Here is a 12,945-nt window from a genome sequence, read left to right as displayed (position 1 = left end):
GTTATTTATAATCCTTTCTAGGGAGACTAACACATCTGTCCAATTTTTAGATTATTTTTTTATAATAAGCAATAATTTGATCTATTTTCACCATTTTGACTATATACATCACATTAAAGGTATTCTTTTGACATTCTATGCCCAGATTAACACAGGACAAGTTCCCCATGGCTTGCTAGTTTTAATGATAGGTAACTGCTGCACTTCACAAAAGCTTAGAAAGAGGAAGATTGCCCTTTAACTTTGGTGGCTAGTGAGTGAAATAATGCCTTCTTAAAGAGGAGTTCCGCCCACCCCTTTAAAAATTAAAAGTTAGGAGCTACACATACTGTAGAAGGGGTTAGAACCGCTCTAGTGTGTCAACAAAAAATCATCAAAAAAGCAGCAGCTTAATGTGAGATACACAAGTAGAATAGATAAGAGAAGTCGCGCTAGAATAGTCCCAAATGATGAATCTGGATAATTGATTGAATAACATAATGATATGTTTCAGTATTTGAAGTTGGTGGGATAAATCCTTATGATAATGCCACCACAGTGATCCACTCCAAGAAGTGCACCGCCACCATAAGAAAAACTTGCTTACCAGATAGCATGCAAAACCAGGCATGTGGCTATAACCCAGCCAAGGCCTTTACTTGCACAGAAAATCTTAGGAATAAATAGCACTGGATAGATGGCTGCAATGACTTCTCACACACCGGCACCACTGTAAAGTCCGTGATAATCCGTTCAGCAAAGAACCCAAAAGAGAGACTGACTATATTGTAATATTGTCTAACTTTTTAATTATAGAAAAAAGTATTGCACTTACATTTATATGTTTAAAATCACGTGTAAAAACAGAGCCGGCCGGCTCTCAACAAACTCCCATCCTCCTAGTAAGACAGCATGGTGACGTCAACAATCACATACTGTAGCTGCTGACTTTTAACATTAGTACACTTGCCTGTCCTGGAGTCCAGCGATGTCAGCACCACAGCCGATGTTTACATCGGCTGATCGGGTGCTGCTGCCACCATTGCTGGTAAGGGAACCCGGCAGTGTAGCCTTTTGGCTTCACGGCCAGGTCCCTACTGAGCATGCACTAAGGCTGGGTTCACACTATTGTGAATTGTATGCAGGTCACCTGCATGCAGTTCGCATTAGCAGGAGATTTTGACCGGCTCTCTATGGAGCCGGTTCCCATATCTCCGCTGCCGCTCCAGTGCAAATTTGCACAGGAGCCCTGTGCGTCTTTAGGTCCAAATTTAGCCAAAAATTTGGGCTGAAACAGTGAACAGGACACACCAGACCCCTGATGTGAGCCGCATGCGAAGATGGTGTGAACTTCGCCTAAGCGCGCTGCACTCACTCACTGCCTGGCAGAAGGGGAGGGAGGAGGGGGCCGAGCTGCTGACGTACTTCGCCGCGGAGGTACAGGAACAGGTACCCGTACCCCCCCGAAAGGGGACAAATGTGGCACCAGAAGGGCGGGGGGGTGGAATCAGATGAGTCGAAATTCCATTTAGGGTGGAACTCCACTTTTAAAGACATAAAAAAAAAAGAAAAAAAGATCAGTGGTGTTTTGAATGAAAGGGGCGGACCGAAGATGGTAAGGCTTGATTTGCACACTGAGAACACAGTGCAATCAGAGTAAAGCCTAGTACACATGGACCGAATGTCAGGCGGCATCGGCCGGCCGGTTCAAAAGAAATTGTCCGACATTTGGCCCATGTTTACTGCAGCCAGTCCAACAGAACAAACGGCTGGCTTCTATCGAAGGGTCATGACCGAAAAAGGTCTACTGACCAGAGACAACTTCAAAAAACTCGCCATGCCTTTTACTAAATACCTTGGACTTGTCTACTTTCCAAAAAGGGGTCATTTGGGGGTATTTGTACTGTCCTGAAATTTCAGGGCCTCAAGAAATTAGATAGGCCGTCAGTACACCAGGTGTGATCAATTTTTAATGATTTGCACAATAGCTTGCAGAATTTATAACTTTCATACAGACCAAATAATAATATCCACTAATTTGGGTTATTTTTAGCAAAGATGTAGCGGTATAAATTTTGGCCCAAATTTATGAACAAAAATTACTTATCTGCTAAATTTTTATAATAGAAAAATGTTTTTTTTTTTTTCAAAATGTTCGTTTTCTTTTTTTTTTACTTATAGCGCAAGAAATAAAAAACCCAGTGATGATTAAATACCACCAAAAGAAAGCTCTATTTGTGTGAAAAAAATGCTAAAAATTTTGTTCGGGTACAGTGTTGCATGACTAATTGTCATTCGAGAGTGTGAGAGGGCTGAAAATTGGTCTGGGCAGGAAGGGGGTATAAGTGCCCTGTATTGAAGTGGTTAAACATTATGCTACTTATTTATTGTGTGTTCTTCGTTTTATTTGTATTGACTTAATATATTTACTGTTGTAGATGTGAATGTTCGAGTATCAGGCCTTACATTGTTGGGTGCTGTTGTGTCTGCTCAAGTACCACTACCTGAGGTGCAGTTACTACTGCAGCAACCAGTTGTTTCATTGCTACCAAGCAGTGCCCCTAGCACCATTACACGACTCAGTGATCCTGACTGGTGGAGAAAAGAGACGTTTCCAGAATTAGAAGTAAGCAGTGAAACAAACCCTCAGCATCCACTGGCTGAGCCATGCTGGCTAGTACGTCTGTGCATATCACTGGTGGTTAATCCAAGGGAAGACTCCTATTCTGACAGTGATGTCAGCTCTGCCACTGCTGTCCAGTATGAACCCTCTCCTGTCCGCTTGGAAGCTCTGCAGGTATGAACTTTAATCTGATTATCAAGGAAATTTTTGATATTTCAGTTTTGTTGTGGAATCAAGAGTGCTAAACCACTTTACAGTTTATTATATGTCTGAATAACTCTTCTGGTGATATATCTGACCCAAGCCACCATGTTCCATTTATAACATGGCAAAAACAAGGAGAGGGCTGCCTCTGAGTATATATCAAAAACACGTTAATAGTAAAATAGTATCCACTCACATGGAAGAAAGTATTGTTGAGTGCATCTCTGGGCTGAGCAGGTGGGACAACAAGTCACAGTGAGTCCACTTGTCGCTGGCAAAGTGCAGCACATCAGATCCCAGGGAGGAGTAGGAGAGTGGACAGTCAGAGCCTGTAGAAATCGGCACTGCAGCTCCAAAGATCCTAGTTGGTGACCGCAATGATGGAAAATGGCCACGCAGTGTTAATCCCAAAGCGAGGCTTGGACAGCAAACAGCGTGGCACAGGGCAGTGACGTCACAAGAATGCGATGTGTTTCTGAGCGTGCGCGCTACGAGTGGTATGGTAGCCGCTCTCCTTTATCAAGCATAACGAATGGAATAAGGTGATAATCTTATATAGTGGAGCAGGGGGGAGAAGTCAAAGGAAAATAACATGTGGTAATAACATGCGATCATGATGATGGAAATACATGAATATAACTTAACCCAAGAAACAAATACATAATGATGATGAGGTATACCTTAACATAATTTAAATATTAAAAATAATAAAAGTTAAATAATTGATAAATGAGATTAATAATAAATTAGTAATATAGCAAGTGCAACTTAATCTTATGGTTTATACATGGTTATAATGTGTGGAATTGTATACTGCAATCTAGCTATGTGCATGATGTATAATAAATTAAAATAATTCAATGTTTTGGAGAAATTTATGAGGCAATTATGGGAAGCGTTTAATGGGAGGGAATTATTATATATACTCAATAATAGGTAATAAGATAAAATGAATGAATAATGAATTAGAGATAGGAATAGATATAAAATTAATAAAAAACAGTCTTTCAATTGATCACTAAGTAAACCTATGTAGCATTCTGTGATGGAATAACAGTCAATCTTGAAATATGTAGATGGATCGGATATTGATTCAAGGGAGGAGGAGGGGGGGGGTGGGTTAGGGATAGGTGGAAGGCAAAAATAACAAGAGCAAGGTGGGGCAGTTTAGTGTGGGTGCGAATGGAGCGATACTAAATAATGTTTAGCCTTACATGATATATAATGTTCTGTACTATCTCTTATCTCAGGGCCAGATTACCATATACTCACAGAAATACAAACCAGCCACCCCTATGTGGAATAGAGAAGGAGAGGGGAGTCTGTGATAAAAACAACGTAAGGTTAAAAAAACATCCAACAGTCTATATTAAAAGTATCAAAGTACAGTCGCAAACTCTCGTTTAAGCCACCTGGTGAAAAAACATTGAGGTTATAAATCCAGAACGTCTCTCTGGCGCACAATTTTTTTGAAACGTTCAGCTTCTGTGAGGGATTTGGGAATTTGTTCAGTGACCCATACTGTTAGGCCAGTGGTCGATTTTTTTTTTTTGTGAAATTTTGCAAAATGCCGTGGGACACTGCATGTCCTTACCCCCTTCGATGAGCCTTCTATTGTCCGAACTGCTACCTTAGGGGGCAGATGGTGCGGCCAACATAGATTAGTCCGCAGGGGCATGTGAGACCATAGACCACAAAATCTGATGAACAATTATAAAAATGGTCTAGCGGGTAGGGTTTCTCCTTAGAGCAGAAAGATTTTTCGCCGTGGTGGACAAAGGAACGGGTTTTACATAGAGCCTTTCGGCATTGGTACAAACCCAAATAGATAAATGGATAAAGGGGTAAAAGAGTCATAGGGCTGGGGCTCGTTTGGATCGACTTTAGTTTGCTGGGGGCAATCTTATTGTTAAGGTTAGGGGCTTTTCAATAGGTTACTCTGGGTACTGGTGGAAGAATAGTTTTGAGATGGGAGTCTTGTTGCAGAATGTTCCAATGTTTAGTAAGTATTTTTTCCTTTTTTTTTTGTATTGGAAGTGGAAAGTTGTAATGAATCTGGTGGAGTGGTCTATCGGTTCTCTGACTGTTTTGGCGGGTTTGCCTTTGGAATAAAAGTCTGGTGCCTTGTCCACCAATTCTGGGTACTGCTTGTCCATATATTTCTTTTTTAGGTGTACACTTTGTAAGGCATAGTAGGTATCTAATGTGCAATTCTGTCACAAGCGACAAAACTGTCCTTTTAGTAGCTTTTGTATCCATTTAGGATAGTGACAGCTTTTGTGGTGCAAAAAGGAATTGCCAGCAGTTGGCTTGGTATAGTTCTTAGCAATGATGATGTCACCTGCGTGGCCTAATTCGAAATCCAAGAAAGCCAGGCTGATGGGATCGGAGACATGGGTGAATGATAGGCCCATAGGGATTGTGATTGCAATGATCCACAAAGGGGGTGGTAAGGTCAGGGGGGCCATCCCAGATGACGATGTCGTTGATATAGCGTCCGAAAAAGATGATATTCGCAGAGAAAGGGTTTTGTTGCCAAATGTGGTTATTTTCCCAATAACCCATGGCTAGATTTGCGTCTAATGATGCAAAATTGGCACCCATGGCGGTTCCCTGCAGGTAGAAATATCTATCAAAATTAAAATAATTGTGGGTGAGGCAAAAGTTAGTAGCTTCTGAGATGAAAGCAGCTTGTCTGGGATTGATGAGTGGGTTTTGAGCTAGGAAAGATTCCAGAGCTAGTAGGCCAAATATGTGGGGGTTAGACAAATAAAGGGAATTAACATCTAAAGAAAGCCATACATAGGAAGATTCCCATTTATATGGTGTGCGGAGTTCCAAGAGATGAGAACCATCTCTAATATATGATTGTAACTAATGAACCAGAGGTTGCAGATATTGATCGATATATTGGCTAAAACCGGTAGTCACACTATCTATAGTAGCTACTATGGGTCTGCAAGGAGGAGATGTAGAGTTTTTATGAATTTTGGGCAGGTGATAGAATGGGATTTGATAGAAATTCTTACGGAAGAAAGAGGCTTCTATTTTATAGATGATTCCTTTGTCAAAGGCTAATTTCACTAAAATATCAACCTTATGAGCAAAGTCAGAGGTGGGGTCCTTTTTGAGTTTACTGTTTGTGGCCCTATCAGAAAGAAGTCTTTCGGCTTCTGTGATATTATAGTCTCCTCTGTTCTGCAAGACTATCCCCCCTCCTTTATTGGCAGATTTTATAATAATATCTGCCATGTGTATCAGTCTAAGAGAGATTGTGTTGATTAGATGACAGTAGGGGATGACTGGCAAAGCTTTAGAAAATCAGCATAAATAACTCTGTAAAAGCTCTCAAGATAAGGTCCTTTAGAATGGGCAGGGTAGAAGACTGATTTAGGCTTAAAGGACAAGTGGACTATAGAGGGGGGGGGGTGGCAAGATGCTGTGTGAAGAGGCTCAATGAGCCATCTTCCTCAGCTAGTGATCCCGCAAACTGTAAAAATGTTTAATCTTTCATCTCATAACCTTTCCATTGCTGACACTACTCTACTGTCCTTAGCCGATGATTACATTTTGCCCCCAGCAACAAACCTAACCCTTTTTTGCTTTTCAAAGATTTAAACAGATACATCCGCAATCTTACCCTCAAAAGGTTTTTTCATATTAAACAAAATAAACCCATCACTGATCTTGTTGATCCACTTCCACCCATCCTATCCCCCAGCTCTTTTGAATATGACGGTGATATGATAGACGCTCTGGAATCACCAGAGAGTCTATCAGCATCTCCCCCCACCTCTTGTTATTTTTGCCTTCCACCTATTCCCCCTCCCTTAATCGCTATCCGATCCATCTATATATTTCAAGATTGATTGGACTGTTATTCCATCACAGAATACTATATAGGTTTACTTGGTGATTAATTGAACAACTGTTTTTTTATTAATTCCTATATCTATTCCTATCTCTAATTCATCATTCATTCATTTTGTCGTATTACCTATTATTGAGTATATATAATAATTCCCTCACATTAAAACTCCCCCAATTTCCTCATAAATTTCTCCAAAACATTGAATTATTTTATTTATTATATATCATGCACATAGCTAGGTTGCAGTATGCAATTCACACATTATAACCATGTATAAACTATAAGATTAAGTTGCACTTGCTATATTACTAATTCTATTGTTATCATTAATCTCATTTATCAATTATTATTTACTTTTATTATTTTTACTATTTATTTAACTTATGTTACGGTATACTTCATCATCAATATTTATTTTTTTCTTGGGTTAAGTTATAATCATGTATTTCCATCATAAGGATCGGATGTTATTACCACATGTTCTTTTCCTTTGACTCCTCCCCCTGCTCCACCTATATAAGACTGTCACCTTATTCCGTTCATTATGCTTGATAAAAGAGCGCGGCTACTATACCACTCGTTGCGCGGAAACGCGTCGCATTCTTGTGAGGTCACTGCCCTGTGTCACTCTGCTGTCCAAGCCTCACTTTGGGTTTGACACCGCCCGGCCATTTTGCATCATTGTGGTCACCAGCTAGGATCTTTGGAGCTGCAGTGCCGATTTCTACAGGCTCTGACTGTCCACCGTCCTACTCCTCCCTGGGATCTGATGTGCTGCACTTTGCCAGCGACAAGCGTACTCACTGTGACTTTCATCTGCTCAGCTCAGAGATGCACTCAACAATACTTTCTTCCATGTTGGTGGATATTGTTTTACTATTAAAGTGTTTTTGATATATACTCAGAGGCGCTCCTCTCCTTGTTTTTCTCTCAGCTTCACTGGAATTTGCTTCTGGTCTCCATTGGTGGCAGCCCTGACACACTCATCTACCCCTCCTGATATCTGCTTTTGAACTACTATGGTTTTTCTATAGTCATACTGAGGTACTAAAGTATTGCGCCTTTTACTTGTCTTCATTTATAACATGGCTATCACTTTTGGGTAAAATGACGTTTTAAACTGAAGTCCTTTCGGGAAAGATACATTTGGTTGGATATGGTTAGCCAACCTATGGTTCATCAGATTTTTTTAAAAACTAAAATGCAGTATTTGTAGAGGTAAGCTGCAGCCAGTGATGATTGAAGTGTACTTTGGGCCCAGGGTTATTTTCAGTTTATGGCCCTCTAGTTCAGTAGAGCTGTTTTTTAGAGTTCAGTGAACTTAAAAGTCGGGAATGTGTACTTGCAAATGTATATATACCTCCACCATTTAATACAGAGATACCGAGTGACTTAATAAGCTTTATAGCAGATAAACCCGGGGTGCCAGTTATAGTGGTGGGGGACTTTAATATGGCCATGGACAACAGCATAGATAGGTTCCCAGCAAGGGTGGCTTCTGGAGGAGTACTCAAAGGCCCGCTTCTCCAATTTTGTGAGGAGGTAGGGCTGATAGATATCTGGAGGAAGTGGCACCCGGGTGTGAAGCAGTATTCGTGTCACTCTAGGATGCATGCCACTTTATCCAGAATCGATCTAGTGCTATGTAATGAGGAATCCCTAAATATAGTGAAAGAGGTAGACTACGAGCCAAGAGGGCTTTTGGACCACTCACCAGTGGCTTTCTCAGTTAGAATTGGGTCGAGCCATATTGGGGGGATTGGAAAATGAACCCCTTTTGGCTCGAAGTAATTGAGGATGAAGGGGATATTGCAGTTATTTTAGAAGAATTTATAAATTTAAATTCAGGGACTGCCCCCGTTGGCCATAATGTGGGACTCCCTGAAGGCGTTTCTTCGGGGGGTCTTTATACAAAAAATCTCCTATGTTAAGAGAAAATCACAGGCCAAGGAATATAAAGTAAAAAGGGTGAGGGGGGCTGAAGTGAGATATGTGGAGGAACCAACCTTAGCTAGATATGATGTCTGGGTAGAGAGTCAGGAGAAATATAGGAAATTAGTATTATAGAAAGAGGAGAAAAAAAATGTTTCAGAAGCAGAGTCTTTTTGGGGAAGGTGAACTAGTGGGGAGAACTTTGACATTGATAGCTAGAGCAAATGGCCCCTCATCCACTATCTCAGCAATTTGGTATAAGAACTACCCCCGGAATAGTAGAGGTATTTAAAGATTATTATGAAGGCCTGTATAGTACCCCACAAATTAATGTAGAGGGAGAAATGTGGGAGTTTTTTGAAAAACTGAAAATAGCCCCTTATCCAGTGAGGATAGGGAAGCACTGGAAGCCCCGTTGACATTGGAAGAGTTGCAAAGGGTAATAATAGATATGGCGAATCAGAAAGCACCAGGGCCCGATGGTCTGCCTATAGAAGTCTATAAGAGATATGGGGATGTTTTGCTCCCAAAATTATTGGAAGTATTGAATGGGGTCGAGGTGGAAGGAAGATTGCCCATATCTATAACTGAAGCCACTATTATAGTATTACTAAAAGAAGGGAAAAATCCGCTTGATGTAGCCTCATACAGACCGATCTCGCTTTTGTGCTCAGACGTTAAGATCTTGGCAAAAGCCCTAGCAAACAGGTTAAAAAGAATAATTTCTAAAGTAATACACCCAGACCAAGCCGGTTTTATACCGGATAGATCGGTGAGTGTGAACATAAGGCGAGTATATGTAAATACACAGCTACCAATAGAGAAAGGGGGGAATAGAGCCATTCTATCACTAGATGCGGTCAAGGCTTTTGATAGCCTTGAATGGCACTATCTGTGGAAAGTACTGGCGGAGTTTAAATTTGGCCCTAATTTTGTGAAATGGTTGAGACTTCTATATGATAAACCGAGGGCCAAGGTAAGGGTCAATTGGGAGTGTTCTGAATGGTTCCAGTTGGGGAGGGGAACGAGACAGAGGGTGTCCACTGTCACCCCTGCTCTTCGCCCTCGCACTGGAGCCATTGGCGGTTGCTTTAAGAGCGTGTCAAGAATTTTGGGGATTCAAAAGAAGGAGGGAGGAGGAGAAAGTCGCAATGTATGCGGATGATATCCTGTTATTTTTGGAAGACACACAGGTCTCATTGATAGAAGCTATGGAAATGATCAAAGAATTTGGCCACTTTTCGGGACTGACAATTAATTGGGAAAAATCTACACTTTTGCCAATAGACCCCCTTGTAGAACCTCTTCCGAATCAGGTAGATTCAATAAGAGTAGTAAGTCAAATGAGATATTTAGGGGTAAATATAACAAAAGACCCGGGGCAGTATATAACGGGAAATGTAGTACCACTTATGGTGAAGCTAAAGCAGAAAAGTCGAGTGTGGGGTCACCTGCCTCTCTCGGTTGCCGGTCGATGTAATCTAATCAAGATGGTATGGATGCCGCAAATCTTATATGTAATACACAATTCCCCCGTTTGGATCCAAAAACACTGGTTCAAAAAACTGGACAGTTTGTTTAGAGATTCAATCTGGAAAAACGGGGTGGCAAGGATTGGCTTGCAGGCGTTACGGCGACCGAGAGAGGCGGGGGGCCTGGCTTTACCGGACCCTTGGGGCTATTTTCTGGCAGCTCAAATGCAGTTTATGAGAGGTAGTAACCTGCCCGAAGAAAGGGGAGGAGGAAGGAACATATTGATGAATAATACTAGCCATGATACAGCAGTGGAAGCAGTGGAGGCAGAATCTTTTGGCTACAGTTGTCCCACAACTCAGTTAATGATCAGAAGCTGGAAGACCGTTAAGGGCGTGTTGGGGTACACAGGGTTTTCTGAGTTCTCTCCAATATGGAACAACAAAAACTTAAAAGAGCTTAATGTGATGGGGAAAATAGAGGAATGGGACAGGAGAGGTATCCACTGCTTGGCACAGTTGTATAGGGCATAGGGGTATAGGGACTATTTTTTAGTTATCTGCAAGTCAGGCATGCCCTAGAGGTACAATTTAGAGGGAAGGTGATAAAGTGGAATGAAATGCCTTTGCTTAGAAAAACTGGACAGGAGGGGGTGGTGGAATATAAAAACAGGATTAAATGGGAGGAAGATGTTGGTACAATTACGGAGGAACAGTGGAAATATGTTTTAGCATTAGGGCCCAGGGTCTTTCTGTCACCGTCACGAGTGGTATCTCACCTGTATTTGATATATAGGCTATATTATACACCAGAAAAACTATTTAGGTTTGGAAAGAGGCCAGATGCTAAATGCCAACACTGTGGAGATAGGAGAGGCGATTTGATACACATGTTCTGGCGATGTCCCAAGTTACACAGGTATTGGGAAGAGATAGTTGTGAAAATTAACTCTGTGTTTGGGACATCGTTAGACATGGAAGCTAGAACCTGTCTCATGAGCTTGATGGAGAAGAACGGTATGCTTAAAAACACCCAGACTGCAATAATTAGATGCTTGTTTCAGGGAAAGAAGTTAATAGCACGGAAGTGGCAGGCAAAAGCTCCCCCGACGATGGCAGAATGGATGAAAGAGGTTAAAGATATGATTATGGAGAAATTTTGGTATAGGAAAAGAGGCAGTATGAAGAAATATAAGAATATATGGAAGTTATGGCTGGAGCAGGAACGGTCTGAATGGGTATAAGTGGATTAGGAAGAATGGGAGGAGTGATTGTAGGATGTAAGTTGGGGGGGGGGGGGTAAGAACGAATGGTATGGTGGGGGGAATGGAAGGGTGGTAAAGGGCAAAATGCTTGGGGGGTATTTATGTATGTTCGCCTTTCCTTTGTAATGTTTTTATATGCGATGTAAACAGTATTTGTTTGTTGGACAAGCATATATTCCAAATAAAAAGATTTAATACAACATTGCCATAGTTGCCATGCTACCTTCTTCACATTATGCAGTGGTACATGTGTTGGAAGGCTGCCCACCCTGCCCTACTGTAGTAGATTGACCACAGTCGGCAGGGTTTACAATACTTTTGTCCACCAAGCCAAACATAACCTAGTGCTACTACATGCTACAGCTTCCCTGCACAGATCATTACATTTAATGTTACCGTTTTCTTCTTAAGATTATTTTGGAATTTTAAATCTTGTGCATGGGTTACTATTATGAAACATATCAACATTTTTAAACATTACATATTGTTCAGGTGTTGGCTCGTCTGGTAAAGGGATATTTCAATATGGCACATAGCTATCTCATGGAGTTGGCAGAGGTTGCTTGCAAATGTATGCAGGAGATGGATGCATCAATTCAGCTGCATGGTGCAAAGGTAAAGTGGGTTCTAATTTTTTATAAATGTTCTGTTATAAGAAATAGTACATATTCAATATATTTGTGTCTTTGCAAACCTATTTTTAGATGGGAACATTTTAAATTGCTTCTTTTATAATATGTTTGTATATTTTTAAGCTTTTAGAGGAGTTGGGAACTGGGATAGTCCAGCAGCAGAAAACTGATTTGTTAATCCCCGCTGAAAAAAGAGTGACTGTTAATCAGGTAAGAGCTCCATCAAAATGTTGGTTTTCAGCATTAATAACTATTTATCTTTTTTTCTCAACGCATCTTCCAGGAAATCATTGAGAGCAATGGCTCCGCCCACCTACAAACAGGAAACACATCCACCATTATAAAAACTAACAGACTACACTTGCACCCCAGTTATTTGTGTTTCCTCGAGCCTAACAGAAGCATCACTAGTTCATTATTTGATACTTTCAGGCCATCGTGCTGGTTGCAGAGGCCTCCTAAGTCAGCTACCCTCTTCTCCGGGACAGTGGACCCAGGGGCTGTGTTGGCCAGGAACAGTAGGGGAGAATTATGGAGGTTTCTTCTCTGCTCTGTCGGTCTTCTTCCTTTTTTTTTTTTTTTTTTTTTTTTTCTTCTGTGCGTGTGTTTTGGGCTGTAACCATCCCCTCAGGCTTCCAAACTTAGGTGAGCTGTCTTATTTTTTTTGCACTTCATATTGTTTTTCCCCTTCCCTTGTTGCAAACCTATGTCTGGTGGGCATTAAAAAAAAAACATTATCAATAACTTTTGTCCCTTTTTTATTAGCGATCACATTCCCTCTGTTCTCAGCTGCATAAGAGCTGGGGGGAGGAGAAGCAGCAGCACACTGAGCTTCCCAGTGAATGGCTGTGCAGCGGGGGCATGTCAGGGCAAGTCTGATAATTGGAGTAGAGTACTTTGAGTTCTCAACATAGCTATAGAACTGACCACAGTGTGCTCTCCTGTTTAGTGTGGTCAGTTTATAATA

General features: G+C 41.2%; 1 protein-coding gene across 3 annotated transcripts in view; it reads left to right on the top strand.

Annotated features, from left to right (window-relative positions):
• Positions 1 to 12,945, top strand: part of HEATR6 (HEAT repeat containing 6) — a 158,529-nt gene that overhangs the window by 91,420 nt on the left and 54,164 nt on the right. For 2 of the 3 annotated variants that reach the window (XM_073616080.1, XM_073616082.1), the window contains 3 exons: positions 2,418 to 2,776; positions 11,839 to 11,961; positions 12,102 to 12,188. In XM_073616080.1, the coding sequence (XP_073472181.1) occupies positions 2,418 to 2,776; positions 11,839 to 11,961; positions 12,102 to 12,188 (569 nt within the window). The remainder of the gene's footprint in view (positions 1 to 2,417; positions 2,777 to 11,838; positions 11,962 to 12,101; positions 12,189 to 12,945) is intronic. The other variant, XM_073616081.1, reaches the window with a different exon arrangement.

Source organism: Aquarana catesbeiana, linkage group LG02 (assembly GCF_042186555.1).
Source record: "Aquarana catesbeiana isolate 2022-GZ linkage group LG02, ASM4218655v1, whole genome shotgun sequence".
Taxonomy (NCBI): Eukaryota; Metazoa; Chordata; class Amphibia; order Anura; family Ranidae; genus Aquarana; species Aquarana catesbeiana.
This window is presented reverse-complemented; position numbering and strand designations above follow the sequence as displayed.